General features: G+C 33.5%; 1 protein-coding gene across 1 annotated transcript; it reads right to left on the bottom strand.

The window, feature by feature from the left end:
* Positions 1-9787: 9787 nt before the first annotated feature.
* Positions 9788-19204, bottom strand: LOC129891236 (probable alpha,alpha-trehalose-phosphate synthase [UDP-forming] 7). Its single transcript, XM_055966529.1, has 4 exons — positions 18891-19204; positions 16566-18599; positions 15778-16051; positions 9788-10812 (listed from the first exon to the last, which is right to left on the bottom strand). The coding sequence occupies exons 2-4, from the start codon at positions 18551-18553 to the stop codon at positions 10501-10503; spliced, it is 2574 nt and encodes an 857-aa protein (XP_055822504.1). The 5' UTR covers positions 18554-18599; positions 18891-19204; the 3' UTR covers positions 9788-10500.
* Positions 19205-20286: the final 1082 nt, after the last annotated feature.

Raw genomic sequence — 20286 nt, forward strand, 5'->3', positions numbered from 1 at the left:
CGTGCAATGCATACGTGAAAGTATTTTTTGTGTTTTAAAAATCACCAGTTTTTGGATTGTATATTTTCTGTAGCTAAGCCAACCGAAAGGGGCTAAAAAAGGGAAGGGATAAGGATAAAAGAAAAAAAGCTTGAATAAAGGTACAAAAATAATTGAGTAAATTGACATTTTTATTTGTTTTTTTATATGACAGTGTTGTTCGAAACAACTTGAATCAATTATCCTTCATTATTGGGTAGTATCCTAGTCCGTTGAGATCTATCACTTTTCATCAATACAAATATAAATATCCAGGAGATAGTGAGTTGTAAAAATAGTATCTTATAAAAATGTAAAGTAAGATTGTGTAAGATAGACCATTGTAATTTGATTTTTCCTTCGATTTTGTACATAGTAAAAGTTTAATGTACTGGACTGTTCTTGTTTGTAAAATAAATAAATTAAATTGTTTGGTTCAAAATGGCTAAGGTTATTTTGTGATTTTAATTATAAGATTATAACTAAGCCTTCAATATGAGATGGGTAATTTCATTGTTTTAGTTTAGATATTTATATGATTTTAGCTAAAAATTCACAATCAAATATGGATAAATTTAATCCCAGTTTTATATTGGGATAACTCCCGATCCTATTAACCAAACATATAGGGTCGTTTGATGAATAATTTTTGACAAGATTAATAATGATGAAATCAATTAGCGGATATATTTTTATCGGTAGATTTGTGATTTATTAGACTAAAATAGGATATACAAAGTCTAATATAAAATATAAGTTTGGTTTAAACTATATAAAGTAAGACAAATATTTATTTTCAATTTGACTTTGATTTTAAGAGAAGCACAAATGTGTTGTTTTATTGTTTGAACTTTGCATACTAGGAGCAATAAGACTAGGAATGTGGTCATCCAAGATAAGATGGGAGTGGCCTCCATGATGGACAAGATTAGAAAAGTGGAATTGAAACAGGTTGTAAACGTGAAGAAAAGATGTATAAACGCCCTAGTGAAAAAGTGTGAGAGGTTAGATGTAGTAGGCACAAGGAGAGGCGGACATAAGTCGAAAAAGCATTAATGAGAGGTGATTAGACAGGACATAACACAACTTTAAATTTTTATGGACATGACCTTAGATAGCAAGGTGTGAAGGTCTCGTACTATGGTAAAATGTTAATAGGTAGTGAAGTGTTGCCTTACTTTCGAGGGTTCAAGCATGTTGGTGTCTGACTTTGTACTATATGTGTCACGCCCCGAGAGGGTACCCTAGACGTGGCCCGCACTCAGAAGCCATTGTAGGCTCCAAAGCGAACCACTTGGCTTGATCACACATTCATTCATTCAGCGGAAGGCTTAGTTTAAGGGGGGGAAAATCTTAGTGAGCTAACTCAATCAACAATCTCAATCATTCTAATCAGTAACATAGTTTGAAAGAAAACCAATCAAAAGTTAAAGACATCAAAACAAATCAATCATTATCTACTCTATGAAGCCTCTATCACTATCATTTAATGGGTGCCAATGACAGGTCCATGGCTACCTCAAAAGAACTACTAAGCAATGAAAAAAAAATGAATATGATCGCTCCGAAAGTAAGGAGGTCTCACCACTATCAGGAAATAAGTAGATCTTCAACGAAGCACCTGTTGATGATCTCTAATACATGTTCTTGCATCATAAAATGATGCAGGCCCAAATAGACGTCAGTACGTGGAATGTACGAGTATGTAATATAGCAAAATGAAATAACTATTCATCAAAGGTACTCAAGATAGAATGAAACTCACCCAACTCAATATGATATGCAAGTATAAAATATAACAATACTTTAAGAAGGATTCAGTAATATGCAACTTTTTTAAAACATGTCATATACTTTCGTGCACAATCTGGGAGTCACTCTTAATCGACAACAATCTCACCACTTATAAGTAGGTGATGTTCAACGAAACGACGTCGTTGCCACGTCCGTCCAATACTTGCCAAGGTAAAGGACGAATCTATCAATCTGGATCCACCAATCAATCAAGTCTTATCTTTTCAGGACAATAAAATAGAAAAATATCTGACTTTAACGGTTCAATCCTCTCGTACGCTGGCTAAGTAGTTATTGAGTTTTACTCTCACTCAATTCGGCGCTCGATACTACTCCCAAAATTAAATATGCTCATGCAACTTGAGCCAATCAGTTCAAGCAAAACTTTTGACTAGTCTCATTAGACTTTCATCAAGACTCGATCTCGTCTCATTCATTATGCTCTTTCAAATGATTTCAATCCAATCTAATCATTTAGATTCTTTCTAATCAACTCAATCAAATCAACTTATTGTGACTTAGTACTCAATTCTTTTAAATCTTTTTAAGACATGCAATTTCCACTCAAAATAATGCATAGCGAAATCAGGACCAAAACGGTTAAATCTTAAAGATTTTTTCAATTCAACTCGTGCTCGGCCCAGGCTCAAATCATCAAGTTCTTTCAAAAAAATATATTTTCGAAATCAATCACAAGTTATTAAAACTCTGTCTCAAAACCATCATTTATGCTCAAAATATTCATGTTCAAAATAATGAAAACTTTCAAAGACTCCTCAGACTCAACTTATGTGAAAACTCAAACTCTTGTAAAATCAAATATAATCCTCAATTAGGGTTCAAGTGAATGAATACATGAACATGCATCCAAATCAAATACTCAACCCATGAATGACATCAAAACGTATTTAAATAAGTATAAGGAACTCAATAAGACAATAGATGACTCAAGAATTCAATCCAAGAAACTCGAAAACTCCAACTCAACTCGACTCTAATCAATAAAGATAAAGGGGCACGTGGACGAACTCAGTCCAACGTTTATTATCCTTACATACCTTAAAAACTCCACAAATCTTGATGAAAAATCTTAACTTGAAGAAGAACAATCAAAAGACCCTTTCTTGAAATTCTTGGATTTGTTTTCTTGGAAATCCTATGGTTAGGATTTAAGATTTCTCTTATAAATTCATGTGTATATGAAGAAATTTGGGTTGGAAAGCCTGAAATCTATAAGGAAGAACTTACCTTGATGAAGAACCTTGAAAGAGAATCCTAACTTGATGTTTTTCTTGAAAATTCTTTAGGGATAAAGTTTAGGAGTGAATGGGAGGGTTTTTAATGAGGAAAAACTTATTTTAACATGTTTAGGAACATTAAAATAACTCCCAAAGGGTTATAGGATAAAAATACCCTTAAAAAATAAAAGGGGCATCAGTTGGCTTAGGCAGTGGAGTTTGCGTCCTCTCCGCGTTGTGGAGCCATTGCGGACTTCTGTCAAGATAGAGCGTCTACAGTAAAATGGTTATAACTTTTTACTCTTAATTCTAAATGAGGCATGGTGGCGTTGGAAAGAGGACATGTAGATCTTTAATTTGATAGGTCATAGGCCACCTAAATTTAATATACTAATATATATGATCATTTAAAATTGATCCTTATAAAATCTTATATGAAAACTTAATCGGTAAAGGATCTTTCAACTCGGGTTAGTACTAGAGGTTCTTTATGACCATAATTCACCTCTAATACACTTCAAATACTTAGGAATTGATCTTAACTCATATATACAATTAGAATTCATCGAGTTTGAATCTATACGCATACGAAGAATAGTTCGAGTCTTGGCAAAAAAATTTGGGATGTTACAATATGTATTCTTGTAGTTCTATTTTTTGATATCTATCATTATGTATTTATGAGGAATTTTCGCATATAGCCACTAAAAATACCTTAATTATGCTCCATATCTATAGTTTGGGTAATTACATTTCGTAACTATAGTTATAGTTTGGGTAATTACATTTTATACTATATGTATTCTTGTGGTTCTAGTTTTTGATATCTATCATTATTTATTTATTAGGAATTTTCACATATAGTCACTCAAAAATACCTTAATTATGCTCCATAACTATAGTTTGGGTAATTATATTTTGTAACTATAGCTATAGCAGCGTTTGTATAATTTGCGCAGCATTTGTATAATTCACGCAGCGTTTGTATAATTTGTTACACAATTCGCAGTTTTTTTATAGCATTAATATATTTTGTTATATAATTCGTGCACAATGTTTGTATAATTCACTATATAATTTGCAGTGTTTGTATAATTTGGTATACAATTCGCACACAATTCACAGTTTTTGTATAGCATTTGTATATTTCTATATACAATTCGTGCATAGTGTTTGTATAATTCGTTATACAATTCACAGTGTTTGTATATTTTGGTATACATTCGCGCACAATGTTTGCAATCGCGCACATCATTTGTATAATCGCGCACATTGTTTGTATAATCGTGCGAAATATACAAAACTCAAACTATAATTATAGCTAGATGTCAGTGGAGCCGTAATTAATTCAAACTATAGCTATGTTAGCTAATTAACTAATATATGTTTGCCTATCCGCGTAATTTTCCCTTTATTTATGGTGTTTCGAATACTGCACTATTTTGTTGTTATTGTTCATATTATATTCTTGTAGATTTTGCATTCTTCTCTTATTAGTTGTTACACTTTCTTATTCTTTATACATGAAATTGCTGGACTTGAGTCGAAGGTGTTTCGAAAACAATATATTTACCTCCATGAAGTAGTGATAAAACTTGCCCACACTCTACCATCCACACACTCCACTTACAAGATTCCACTGAATATGTTATTAGTGTTTAAACTTTAACCGCATGATTATTAATTCTGAAATTATTATCCTACAAATACTACTACAATTATGAGATAGACTTCCTTAATCACTTGGTTGAATTGCGTATTTATGTGTTCCGACCACTTACTAAAAATATTAATAGTTGTTTACCTCTAGTAGTTCCTATATCTTTCAAGCTCCTTGAATTATTTAGAAATAATATTCAAGTTTTTATTTTTGCAACGAGACTTATATAGGTGAATCCATGGAGGACCACTGGTTATATTATTGTTGTAATAGTTGGACAACCTAAGTATTGACTATTGAGGACCTTACACTTGTGTATTAAATCTAAAAATATAAATCATAAACTATTGTTAAAATTAAAAACGCACCAAAAATTGCTTAAGAGGTAATGGGAGTAAGGAAATCTTTGTTGAATGCGATTGATGTTGTCAAAATGCTCAAAGCATAAAATTATGTTTTTCGTAAAAGTGGAAAAGTTAAGAATACATGTTAAGCTTTAATATAAATTGAGAATAAAGAAAAAGGAGTTGCTCAACATATATAATTGAATAAAGTTTTCCTTTTTTGATCTCCCATTCGATATTCAATACTTATATTGTGGCTCAATTATATTTGAATTCACGTATTGTAGAATTCATTTTTAAAAACTTAAATTTAAAATCTCTAATTAAAAAATAAAAAAATCGAATTATTTCCCACAACATATAACAAAGTACTTAGTAATTGACCACCACCTCACTAAAGTGATGTCGTAACATATAATTATTGAATTTTACTTATGTCACTTGATGTTACTCAAGAGTACTCAACGTGCACTTGATGAATAATAGTGTACAATTTTTGTACGTCCAAGTGAACTGTTGAAATTTAAGGATACTATCCTCTCTTTTTTTTCATTTTATTTCATTTTAGAAATATATGTGTGTGCATGTCATTATATCATAGAGGACATGACCTTTTATAAAAAGAAATGAAGATCGCGGATTAGGGTAGAAGGTTAGTAAGGATAGAATGATGTCTTGTCTTGTGTCGGTTTAGGGTTGGTCGTAGGTCTAGGCGTGTCATTATAGTTGTGTTTTTATTGCCTTTAATTACTACTTTACTTTGTTATCGTTATTGTTCTTGTCTTATAAAATTTGTTTTGCTTTTTTTTTTTTTGCCATTATGCTATATATATTATTTTTCTCTTTTACTTGGGTCTGTGACTTTTGAGCCGAGGGTTTTTTGGAAACAGCCTCTCTATCTCCATGAGGTAGTGATAATGTCTACGTACATGCTACCCTCCCTAGACCCACTTGTAAATTTTATTGGATATGTTATTGTTGTTGTTGTTGTTGTTGTGATGTGTGTACGTGCCAGAATTTGTTATCACTAAAGGTATCAAATGAGCGATTTTGACTAAATTTAAATAGGTTAAAGTGAATTGAATTAACAAATAGACGAATCATTATTTGAATTGAAATTAGTTAAACTTGTCTAACTCTAATAAGTTTTAATTCTTATTTCTTTCTTATAATTTATTTAACAATTTAATTAAATTTTATTAGGATTTTTATATTATATAAGTATTTAAAAAAAATTGATAAGATTTTTCATGATCAATTTTAGACATATAACAATACTTTTAAACATAAGGAGTTAAAATAGATGAACTTAATAAATGAGGTTATGTTTTTAAACAGATGATATTTTCATAGATCAATTTTACCGCCCTCATACCACAAAGATATTATAGGTCGAGTAGTACTACTCAAAATAAACAATTAGAAGGACTTAAAATAAGATGTGCAAATAAAATTTCCTTCTTTTAAAAGGAAATTATACATGATGTTTAAGAATAAAAGATACATTTTTTAAAAAAATGTGATTTAAAATAGATTATAAATATTTATGTGGATATATATTAAATTATTAAAAATAAAATATATTTTTTAAAATTGAATTGTTAATAGATATAAAAAGTATCAATTTTTTTAAAGTTAAATAAAAAAAGTATTACATAAATTGAGATAAAAGGGTTTATCATATAAGAGATTAAATTCTTTTTATTTATTCTATTTTTGATGAATAAAATCATATAATATCTTTTACTAATGAAAAATAATAGGCATCTCATAAAATTAATTGAGATGGGTGAAAAATGATTCGAACACCGTCAATTATTATAAGGAAAAAAAGTCACATATGGGACTATGATGGGATACTTTATATGGTTGAGTGCCAACACATGGCAGCAGCTAGTGACTGGTTTTGGAACTTTTTATGATACTATTCATAAATAAATTAAATGTGTGTATTCCTTTTATTTTAAATTAATTGTCATATTTTATTTATTCAGAGTTAATTTATTTAATTTTAAAAAAATTTATTCAGAGTTAAGATTATCCAAATAAAACAACAACAGTAACAACAAGTTAATTGAAGAATAAGTTAATAGTACTAGTATAATAATGATACTAATAAGTATAAGAGGGTGCATACAAGATGCTCTAAGCTAGAATCACCCTCTCCCATAAAAAAATAAAAAACTATTCGACTATTTATTAATATTTTATTTTAATTTTTCACCTCATTTTTTTAATTTATAGTTATATGTTTGATGAGCCAAAGATACATATGTCATGTCTACTTTTACGAGAGTGTCATTATAAAAGTGAAAAATGCTAATAAAATTATAAGATTTTAAACGTACAAACGTGTCAGTTTTATTTAGAACAGATTAAAAAGAGTCATATAATTAGGTTGATTTTTTAGCCTGTTCTTTTTGTTCTTGGCTTTAATTAGTTTATGCTAAATAAAGTAGCATGCAAACAAAATACTATGCTTTTTTCTCTTTGTCATAAATGTAAGCAACCAATAATTTTTTTGACCTTTTTTGGATAATAAAGGAGGATGTGATTGATTGACAAAACTCAACCATGCAAGCAACCAAAAATAAAGGGAAAAGCTAAGGAAATGAAAAAAAATCTGCTAGTTCAAAAAGATTTCCCCAACAAATGCATGAATGGCAAGACGACAAAAGATATATTTAATGGTAATATATAGATATTTTTTTAGCAATAATATTTATTATTGTAAAAATATTTAATGATAATTGACTTAATGTCATTGCATTCAGAGTCGTTAAAATTTTTAGCGATATTTATACTCAGGGACGGAGCCACCTATTGCTCAGAGGTTCATCTGAACCCTCTTCGATGAAAAATTATATTATTTATACATGATAAAAATAATTTTTTATGTATATATAGTAGATGTCGAAAGCAAGTTCACATGTCTGATTCTTCAAGAACCCCCTAAATCAAAATCCTGGCTCTGTCACTTTTTATACTGAGTATTGGTTATAAAATATTCATATTTATTATTAGCGCAAGTGAAAATTATATTATTACCGCTATATAATTACAGTAAAAAAATAATTTGTTGTAGTGTTTAAACATAAATTTGATTGAAACTTTTTTTAAGACCAGGTTCCACACATGGGTGTTGAGTTTCTACACTCTAATTAGCAGACTTGTGTGTACATGGGTGTTAAGAGTTTCCAAATCAGTTCTTCAGAGATAGGCCAATATTTTTAATTACATGATCTTGAACAATTCTCATTTTATGAATTAATATTTGAGATTAATTTAAATCAATATTTTTTTCTAATCATAAATAAAAACTTGACGAGAAAACTATCTAAGAATAATGCTTACATCAAAATGAATGAACACAAGACATGTATTTTATATATGAAGTACTCTTGTACACCTATGTCATTCGACTCGCATACAGAAGTTGGGCTTGTAGTCTTCCAAGCTTGCTTTGGAGGCTTCTAGTAACAATATGTGAGTAGTGCGCATATCCGAATATATTCTCGCATGAGCATAAGAGCAAGGGCATAGCCACCCTCGGGCAAGGGACTGACACCCCTTCGTCGGAAAATTTTATTGTATAAATAGGTCAAAATTTAGTTTAATGAATATATATACAAGTGTTGACACCTCTTGACACAAGTTAAAACTTTAGTATAGTGGTTAAGGGGTTGCAAAAATTGCTTGAGGTTGTGTATTTTATTCCTAATAACAACATATATTTTTTACTTTATATTTTGACACCACTTAATAAAAATTCTGACTCCACTACAGAAGAGAGTTGGATAGACTATATAAAGGTCCGTTAATGCCTTATCTTCCTATTTATACGTCATAATCTATTACGACGTTTTCAATTTCTCATAGAGAAATTGTTTCTTACGTCCGCAACCGTTGCAATTAAAATATCAGAGGAAGGAGAAGGGGAAGGGGGCGTACATCAAAAGGATTAGAGTTTTCATTTGAATTATACATTTTTTTTTATTAGAATACATTTATCTACCAATTATCAGACAACATGAATTTATAAACAATTACTATAAATTTAGGAAGCTTTTTTTTTTAACTCTTATTGATGTTTACATTAAATTAATAGTTACATAATATGTATTTGCACATAAATTTTTAACACTTAATTATAATTAATTAATATATACATTTATTATATTAAATCACTTAACTATAATAAATTTACATAATTTGATAACACTAGAAGTACATAAGCTTGCACATAGAGAAGGAGAACATTCTTACATGGAATACTTGTCTTTTTTAAGGTAATAATATACTCAATAATTGTGAATATATATTGACCATTTATATTTCTCATTTTAATTAACTTTCCTAAAGTTTTGGACCCAAAAAAAAAAAAAAAACTTTCCTAAGTTGCTTGTAGTTCTCCTATTTCCCAATATTCATACTTTAATTCCTTTTTTGTTTAAGTGGAAAATATAAATAATTTTATTTTCTTATGTAGTTTCTACATTTATAGCATTATGATTTTGAGTTGGATATAAGTTTTTCTACTGCAGTGCTTCTAAATTCTAGCACTGTATTTTGTTCACTCGACGGGAGTGGTAGCCAAGTGCCGTTCATGGATACTTAGAATTTAGCTCATAATAAACTTGGTATCAAAGTCTACGATAAGTGGTAGAGCCCTTTACGATGGGAAAATCCTAGTCTGTAAAAACGAAATATTCTTGCATCAACTTATATCCACATAATGCATTTGACAGGACCATAAAAGAGCAGGGAAATCTTCTGAATTCACATCATTAATCTTATCCTGTACAGCAAGAAGACTACCAAAACCATTGACTCAATGCAACATAGTTGATGCTTATTGCCAGTCACAGCCATGCCCACTGGACACAATGCTAATCTAAACTAGGTCCACATGCGACCAACTTTTAAAAAGAGAACTTCAATATACTACCAATTCAAGTATCAAGCAGTCTTCCCTTGAAGCTTTGCCACCACAATTGGTGTAAAAAAAACAAACAGCAAGAACTTCATTTAGTTCCAGCATAATTCAGGAATGATCAAATCTTTCGTCTGTACTAATAAATACTCCGCCTCATTCAGTCTTGCAGAAACCTTGTCTAACATCTTTGGCTAGTCCCACCCTTCTTGTGGTTCTCCGATATTGCATAAATGATAATCGGACCTCCAGCACTTTGATGGTTTCTTTTCAAGAAGCAGACTTAAGAATCTGCATTCAATTCTGTGTTTCTCCCCTTCTCATAAATATATTACATCCAGGTTAGTAATAAAAGAATAGAACAATCAGACAGGAAAGAATGATTGAACAAAATTTGAGATTCCATTTTCTTAAACCTCGAAACCTACTCAAATGGACAATGTGTCTTCAGACCTGGAATATACATTCAGTAGAGAAGGTAACCAAAGCAAACCAAGCATCTGGTAGCTACATTCAGTCAGAGTTCTCAGGTTCATCATCGGAAGTCACTGGAGTATCAGTGGCATCAGCAAGGGAGTCTAGCATAAGCACCACCTCGGATGTGTCATCCAAGTAATACTTCGCTTTGCTAGGTTTTTGTCCAACTGTGCAAGCAAATACCTTGGTATCATATGAAATAATATTTCTGGAAAAAGCATCACCAATGATTTCAAACATATCTTCATCTGATCTATCATCACCAATGCAAAGCACAAAATCTGCCTGTTTTCCTTTCTCCGCTAAAGATGTAAAGACTTTTTCTGCAACTAAACCTTTGGTGACACCCTAGAATGAAAACAGAAAATAAATGTTATTCAGAAGACATGCTAGGATTGACACATAGTGACCAGTGGCAGAGCCACCTTGTAGTTAGGGGGTTCATCCGAACCTCCTTCGGCAGAAAATTATACTATTTATACATGGTTAAGATAATTTTTTATGTATATATAGTAGATGTCGAACCCCTTTCGACTAGTTTGTGTGTCTACTTCTTCAGATTTTGAACCCCCTTAGTCAAAATCCTGGCCCCGCCACTGATAGTGACTGCAACCAATACTAACAATAGATGTCAAAAAGAGTTTAAAGAAAACGATATATTCGAGATACTCAAGAATTTAACAATAGCCATCAGAATAGTGGAAAAGAAAACACTATCATTGTTGTTAAAATTATTATGTTAACAATATTTTTTTCTAGACAGGAAATATATGCCAGGTAGTCACTTGTAACTAGCAAAGAAATTGCAGCTTTTAACCAATTATTTTAGTAAATACTAAAGGCTCGTTAGTTCGCAAATAACCTACACATGGAGGATTAATGGCACATCACTTAAGAATAACATTTTTATTTGCTTTGGCGATGGATGTATTGACGCGGCACACGCAAGGGGAGGTACCTAGGTGCATGTTATTTGTAGATGACATAGTATTAATTGACGAGACGCGGACTTAACGATAGGCTAGAGTCTAAAGGTTTTGGATCGAGTAGAACTAAGGCAGACTATGTGGTGTGCAAATTTAGTGTTGTGACTCGCGAAGGTATCGTGGAAGTGAGGTTGGATTCTCAAGTCATCTCCACGAGAGGGAGTTTCAAGTAACTTGGGGCTATTATCTAAGATAATGAGGAGATTGGCGAGAATGTCACACATAACATTGGAGGGGTTGGTTGAAATGGAGGCTAGATCTGGTGTGTTTTGTGAGTAGAAGGTGCCACCAAGACTTAAAATTAAGTTCTAACTTTGTTGTATAGGGCGGAGTCAGGAATGTTGGTAAGCCAAGAACCCCTATGTTTAAAAGATGAAAGTTGCAGAGAAGAGGATGATGAGAACTTGAGATGGATGTGAGGCCTTTACTAAGAGAGATATGGTCAAAAATGAAGATACTAGGAAAAAGGTGGGAGTGGCCACGATTTTGGACAAGATGCGGGAGGCGAGGTTGAGATGGTTCGTGTATGCCAAGAGGAGTTCTACAAGAAACACTAGTGAGGAGGTATGAGAGGCTAATGTTGGGGCTTGAGGTAAGGTAGAGTAAAGTAGGCCAAAAAAATATTGGGGAGAAAAGTTCAGGAAGGACATGGCAAGTCTTTAGCTTACCGAGGACATGACCCTCCATAGAAGAGTGTAGATGTAACATCCCAAAAATCTCTAAGCTAAGACCCGAGCAATTCTTCATATACGTATAGGCCCGAACCCGATAATTTCAATTGTATATATGTGTTAGGATTAATTCCTAAGTATTTGAAGTGTATTTGATGTGAATTAGGTTCATAAGGAACCTCTAGTACTTAGTCGAGTTCAAAGATCATCTACCGATTAAGTTTTTGCATAATAAAATGCAAGTGTCAACTTCAAACGGTCATATCTCTTAGCATATAATGAATTAGGTGGCCCATGACCTATCAAATTAAAGGTCTATGAGTCTTCTTTCAAACGTCACCAAGTTTTCCACATTTGAAGTTCGGAGTAAAAAATTATGACTGTTTTACCACAAATTACCAGAACAGAGTTTTCTAGGTCACTTTCTACGATCCTGAACTACGGTCCGTAGATGGGTCTACGGACCGGTCTTGTTGGCTCGTGGAAAAAGTTCAGAGAGTCATTTTTTGGGTCCAAATTCCTTCAAACCCAACTACGGGTCGTAGAAAGACCTACGGGTCGTAGTTTGGGCCCGTAGAATGAAGTCCAGAACCCCGAATTTCAGTCAAGTTTCTACGATTGGCTTCTACGGACCGTAGATGGCCCCGTAGACGACTTCAACAGTGCTTTAAGAAGGGTTATTTTAGTCTTTTCCCACCCCTCCTAAACCTAAACCCCGATGGTTTTACACCTAATTAAGGTCCTAAACATTACTATTCGACCTCATTACTCTCAAATACTTTCCCAAGTCTTAGAGCAAGATTCAAGAGGAGAAATGCTAGGGTTTTCAAGCATCTTCTTCAAAGTTCTTCAAAAATCTAGTTCTTCCAGGTATGTAAGGCTACTCATAGTGTTGGACTAAGTTCTTCCTCACGCTCTACATCTGAATTCAATTAGTAAGAGTTTAAGCTAGGGTTTTAACCCAATCCTTTCTTGAATTTCGAATTCTAATTACTCCTTGTTATTCTTATTGAATGCAAAAAAAATGTTTATCATCGAACTTATGATTCCTTATATGATTCTAGTTTTTGAATTGTTGTTCACGCTTATTTTCCACATGAACGCTGAGTTGTTGAAGGTTTTACATTGTTTCATATTATGCATTGTTTTAGTTAAAGTAAGAGTATTTCAAAGCTATGAGTAAAAGAGGAGTTTTAAAGGAACTTGAGTGTCCCGAGTGCATTACTTAATTATGAGGTTTTTGCATTACTAATCATTATGCATAATTATTTTAGAGTTTGAGTAAGATAAAGTGTTATGCAATATTATTTTAAGAATGAGTTTAGAGGGAATTCTAATAGTTCCAATTGCATCATTTTTATTTTAAATAAAGCATACATCCTAGAGTTGAGAAAGCATAGTAAAAAAAATTCAGAAAAGCATGCTACTTTAAAAGAGAGCATAAGTAGTCTCAGAAGAGTTTTCATTCAAATAAGTTCATAGAGACTTAAGAGAAGTATTTTGAGTATTTACTCACAAAGTTTATATGAGCATTATTGCATGTTTTGGAAGTAGTATTGAGCACCGACTTGGGCAAAAGTTCAGACAACTGAGATCCCATAAACTACGTAGCTAGCGTAGGATAGGATAGTACCGCAATTCAACGACTCCCCACTTGGCTCTGAGAAGGCCTATTAGGTGGATCCATAAGTTAAAGTTTTGTCCTATATCCCGACAAGGTATAGGATGGCTTTGGCAATATGAGCAAGACGTATCATCACGAGGCTTATAGTGATGATTGTTGATTAGAGAAACTCTCCAAGGAAAGAAAAGTTATGATTTTAAGAATTGCATTTATTAAATTACTTCAATTATAAAGCTTTGAGGTTTTTATTACACTTGCAGCTTCACTTTAGTCGAGCTATTTTCATTATTCTCTTCAGCATAAGTATATTCAGTTCAGTATTTTCATTCAGTTTTATTACATACTGTACATTCCATGTATTGATGTCATTTGGTGTTGCATCGTTTTATGATGCAGATTCAGGTACTCACGTTCGCAGACACTTCAGTAAGATCTCTTCCCATCAGCAGATGGTAAGACCTCTTTGCTTTCGGAGGGGATCCAGTTTATTTTGTTCGAGTTCAGTTATTTTATTGGTCAGTTTATTTGATTTATAGTCAGGTATCTGTGGGTCTTGTCTTGACACCTATCATCAGGTAGTAAAGGCTTCATAGATAGTCAAAGTTAGTGAGTCAGTTCAGTTTAGTTATTCTAATGTTTTAAACATTATTGTTATTAATATTAAGAGTTATTTTAGACTTTGCATAAATTGAGTTTTGCTTAAATGTTTTAAAGGTTCAATTTTTAAAGCTTATGCATATATTTTAGTCTTGTTCAGTAGCTAACCAGGCCAAGGGTTCGCTTGGGACCAGCAATGGTCTCCAAGTGCCGGCCACATTCAAGGAGCTCGGGGCGTGACAGTAGAGGTTGAGGATTAGGATAGAAGATCAGTAGTAGGTACACTTGACTTATGTTTTTCCGTACAAGTAGCATAAGTATTAGTATTATTGAGAGATAGTTCGCATTCTGCTTTTCCTTACAAGTAATTAGAATTAGCATTAGTACAAGTCTTGTGCTTCTTATTATCATGTTGTTACTGCTTAGTGGTTATGTTTCCATATATGTTGTGTGTGTTTGCCTTGAGCCGATGGTCTATCAAAAACAACCTTTTTATCTACACAAGGTAGGGTAAGGTCTGCATACACTCTACTCTCTCAATACCCCACTTGTGGGTTTAAACTGGGTATAGTATTGTTGTTGTTGGACTAAAAATAACCTATGCATTTAATATGGAGAATGATAATACTAAATTACATAATAGGGATAGCTAATGGAGATTGATGCAAGCTTGAAAGCACCATCCGCACTTGATAAAAAAAAGAATATACAACCAATCATATAAGCAAAAAAACCAACTAGCAACCCGGAAAGCAAATGTCACATTTAAGGCGTGTTTGGTGTGATGGAAAATGTTTCCCTAGAAAATACTTTCTTACTTATTTTCTAGTGTTAGGTAAGTAAAAAAAAATGATCCCAAGAACATTTATATGTAATCAAGCAAAAGACTTTGAGGGTGGGATGGGGTGGGAAGTGACGATTCGGGGGCAGGGAATGAGATTGTCAAGGGGTGGGGCTGTGGGGATTAGGTGGGTGAGAAGGAAACAATGAACTTGAAAGTCACTTATGAAACTTGTTTTCCCTATTTCCATTAGGGAATTCATTTTCCTCATTTTAAATGAACTTGTTTCCCAGAGAAAATGTTTTCCAAAATAACATGATCAAACAAACATGGAAAAACTAGAAACCTCCTTACCAAACACACCCTTAATGTAGTGATCAGCACAATTATTTTATACAGGAAACCAAAGGATGTATAAGGTTGTAAGGTCAACACAATCATCATCAAAACACTGATAGCTAACAAAAAAGTTTTATCCAGATTACAGGAAACCAAACACTTCCTGGTGTACTGTTTTTGGGAGAGGCATTTACTAAGGACGCTTAGTAACATTCTTTAAGTGTAAATCTTGGAATATAAGAAACAAATAAGAATAAAAACATAAGCAACAAATAAGAATAAAAACATATGGAAATTGGGATAAGTAATACATGCCTGAGGCTTCACTTCCACAATGTGCTGACCACTTTTCACGGCAACCGGTTCATTTGCTAAAACACTCTCCAGATGATCAAGCATCTCCTTTGCCTGAGAAAACCCAAATCCAGAATCCGCATCACGATACTGCCACACTATAGCACTTTCCTTTCTTTCTATGCAAGAACCATCTGTAGAATCTGTATAGGACTGCATCACAGGTTCAGCAAGCTGCATCCAACCAAAATCAGAGGTCTGACTGCATACTTCCCATTTCTGTTCTCGTTCCCATCTGCGTTGTCAAAAAGTTAGCAAACGCAAAAGAGAAAACGATTGACCTGGCAAACAGCAAGCCCTAATTCATGCACAATAGAGATTTGAGAAGGCACTGGGATGATTGGATTAATAAATTAATAGGAAGTACTGAAAGATGTGAAAGCTGCATAGAATACTATAAGATAATTCTAACAGCTATATTAAATGTCAGGGGCCTCCTAAAATGATGAGATAAAAATGACTGATATCACTTTTGTTTCATTTGCAAGAAAACTCCCCCCTTCTTTTTTTGATAATGGTATAAATTCTAACACAGAGTGAGTGTTACACCTTTTACCAGAACAGTAGACTTTTAGACACCATACAAAAAGTAAATACAGGAAGCAGGATAGTCCATATCAAGACCACAGCAACTAGAACGATTGATATTTTGGATAATGTAACCAAAAGAAGCACTAGTCATTTAGACACGAGAATGCAGATAATATTGATATCAGTTGACATTTTATAGGGAAATAGAAGAAATATACCTCAAAAAGTAGCCATGTTCTGCTGCAAGTCCTAGTTTTCTACAAGGAGAAAACCACTTGGTTAGGCTTTCCCTCCCTCTTCCACTAACAATGAAGACTGTGTTGTTTGGATCACCAGAAAGTTTATTCAGGATGGAGATAACATTAGCACTAGGAGACTTAATGATGGAATTCTGCGGCATCACAGTTCCATCATAGTCCAGGAATATGGCCCTGCTCTTAGACTTAATATAAGCGTTCACAATATCATCAATTGACAGCTTCCTGAAGTTGGGATCTAGGGAAACAACTCTAAACCCAAAGCCTAAACCAATGCCATAGCATCTTTTCCTAAAGTGATCAGCACAAGTTCTCTCCATATCTTGCAAGAAACTTCTCGACCAATAAGCAACATCATGGGTGCTGACGTAACGGTAATGCTTCTCATGTCGTAGCTGTTTCTCTTGTTCAGCCATTGATACAGCCTCATTCATTGCCTCGGCAGTTGCTTCAACATTCCATGGGTTAATACGGATTGCCCCACTTAAGGAAGGTGAACACCCTATGAATTCTGACACAACTAGCATGCTCTTGTCGGGTCCACCTACACCTGAATCTGTTTCTGCACCCGATACACCCTGTCGACAAACGATGTATTCATATGGAGTTAGGTTCATCCCATCTCTAACAGCTGTGACAATAACACATTCAGCAACACTATAATAAGCCATGCGTTCACTGCTTGACACAGGTCTATCAATATAAACTATAGGTTCATATCCAGGCTTGCCAAATTGCTTATTAATTCTCTTGCAGCTTTCCTGTATCTCAGCCTGTATTTCATCTAAATCTATTCCTTTACCCCTCATAGGATTGGCAATCTGAACAAGCACAGCCTGCCCTTGCCACTTGGGATGCAGTTTGAGCATGTGCTCCATCGCTAGAAGCTTTAGGTTGATACCTTTGAAAATATCCAAGTCATCAACTCCAAGAAGAACAGTTTTTCCTTCAAATTGTTGTTTGAGCTCTTTAAACTTCAGCTCTTTATCTGCAATTTTCTTCATAGACTCAATGTGACCCATATGTATCCCTACGGGCATAATCTTGATGCCTACTGTCCTTCCATAGTATTCCAATCCTATATAACCTCTTTTAGACAGGTACTCTAAACCCAACATTCGACTGCAACATGAAAGGAAATGTCGAGCATAGTCGAAAGTGTGGAATCCAACAAGGTCAGAACATAGCAGAGCCTTAAGTATTTCCTCTCTAACAGGAAGTGTCCTGTAAATCTCGGATGAAGGAAATGGACTGTGAAGGAAAAAACCAATCCTCAATCGATTGAACCGCCTTCTCAAGAAGGTGGGCAACACCATCAAATGATAATCATGAATCCAAACAAAATCATCCTCAGGATTAAGCACCTCAACCACTTTCTGTGAAAACATCTTGTTGGCAGAAACATATGCTTCCCACATAGAACGATCAAAACGGCCTCCGTGGTCAGGTGAAAATGGCAACATGTAGTGAAAAAGTGGCCACAAATGCCTCTTGCAGAATCCCTCATAGTATTTTTCCAGAATATTAGGTGGAAGAAACGTCGGCACACATCTGAATTTATCTAACAGATAACTAGAAACATCATCCTGTTCAATTGGATCAACATCAACAGATAAAGACCCAACAAACAATACTTCCATATCTTCAGGTAAACCATCCTTAAGTCTCAAAAGCAGTGAATCCTCATTCCAACTAAAGCTCCAGCCTTTATTGTCCGGTCTCCTCTTCGCTTTCAATGGCAACTGATTCGCCACAACAATCATCCGATCACCAGCTAGTGAAGATTGATTATCAGAAGAAACACTAACAGCCTGGTCATCATCCAGTTCACATATACTCCCAGGCACTGTCATTACCCGCGACATCCGTCGCCTATCCCTCTCTCTTCCCATTACTGGAAAATTCCCAGATGCCAAATCCAAAAGATTGGTATACGATCTGGACATCATCTTGACAAAGATTCTTGCTTTCCTCTAATTGGGTAATTTCAATTTTCTGCAATTATACCAAACAATTCAAGCTTAACAGACCAACCCTAGCTCAAGAACATCAAAATGGGTACATAGAACCTAAAACCAAATCGCAGAACAAAAGGGGCAAAAAAATGCTGATTTTCTTAATCAAACAGAAGCCCATGTAAGTAACAACATAAATAAATGATCTTAATCATACTCAGATGAAAATAAACACCAAAAGTGAATCAAGAATATTAAAAATTTTAGTTTCAAACAAAACACATCATATAAAGTACACACAAAAAAACTACATGGGGTATCCAGATTTTACCTCAGAGATTCAAAAGCAGCAAATCTTGGATCTTTTTCAGTGAAAGACTCGATCCTTAGGGTTTTATTGAGTATAAAAACAAGAAAGACTGGGATTTGTTCTGTATGTGAAAAAGGGTGATCTCAAATGGGTACAAAGAAAGTTGCTGGATTATGAAAATCCAGAGAATTTTTTTAAAAAAAAAAAAAAATTACATACAAATTGAGTAGTTGTAGCTGATCTTGCAAGAAAAAAAATTAGATTCTTTTCTGGACTCTGACCTAGAAAAATAAATAAATAAAAACGTGCAATGCATACGTGAAAGTATTTTTGTGTTTTAAAAATCACCAGTTTTTGGATTGTATATTTTCTGTAGCTAAAACCAAAAGGGCCTAAAGGGGGAGGGATAAGGATAAAAAGAAAAAAAGCTTGCATAAAGGTACAAAAAAAATTGAAAAAATTGACATTTTAAAAAAAAAAAATCAAATGACGTTAGTGTTCGACCCAATTTAGATCAGTTACCATTCAAACTAATGGGTGGTGTCTAAGTCAATTCAGATATATTATCTCTTGCCGGTATAAATATAAAAAAATTCTCCTTTGATCAGGAGGTTGTGTGCTGCTGAAACGGACTATTACATAAATGCAATGTAATGTAAGTCCTTATGGTTTGATTCTTCCTCAAATTTCGTGTAAAGCGAGAGTTTAGTGCACTGAATTCTCATTTTTTGTCCTTCAAGACTTATGCAGTAAAATTATTTAAGGATTATTTAGTTCAAAATTAACTGAGGTTATCTTATAATTTTAACTATAAGATTATAACCCCGATAGATAATCTCACCTTCAATATGAGGTGGATAATTTCATAATTTTAGTATACATATTTTTATGATTGTAGCTAATAGTCACAACTAATTATTGACAAATTAAATCCTAATTTTATGTTGGAAATAACCCTCGATCCTTGTAACCAAACAACCTCTAGGGGACAAGTAAAGCTTGCTCAGTTGGTTAAGCACCTCCACCCACGATCGGTAGGTTCTGGGTTCGAGTCACACCGGAAGGGAAGTGTGAAAACACTATAAATCCTCCAAAATGGAGGGGGGACAAAAAAAAACTCTAGGATCATTAGATGAATATGTTATTTCAGAATTAATAATGATGAAATTATAATATTAGAATTAATAATGATAAAATCAATTAGTCAATTTATTTTTATCACTATATATTTGATTCATTAGATCAAAAATAGGATATACAAAGTCTAATATAAAATATGTTATAATCACCTGGCCTCCACAGGTTCTGATCACTGTCCTCTCCTTTTGGAATGTACTGAAAGACAAAGTCCTACTATCAAATATTTCAAGTTCTTACACTGTTGGGCTGAAAATGAAAACTTCATTGATACTATAAG

The sequence above is a fragment of the Solanum dulcamara genome, chromosome 6, assembly GCF_947179165.1.
Source record: "Solanum dulcamara chromosome 6, daSolDulc1.2, whole genome shotgun sequence".
In the NCBI taxonomy this organism is placed as follows: Eukaryota; Viridiplantae; Streptophyta; class Magnoliopsida; order Solanales; family Solanaceae; genus Solanum; species Solanum dulcamara.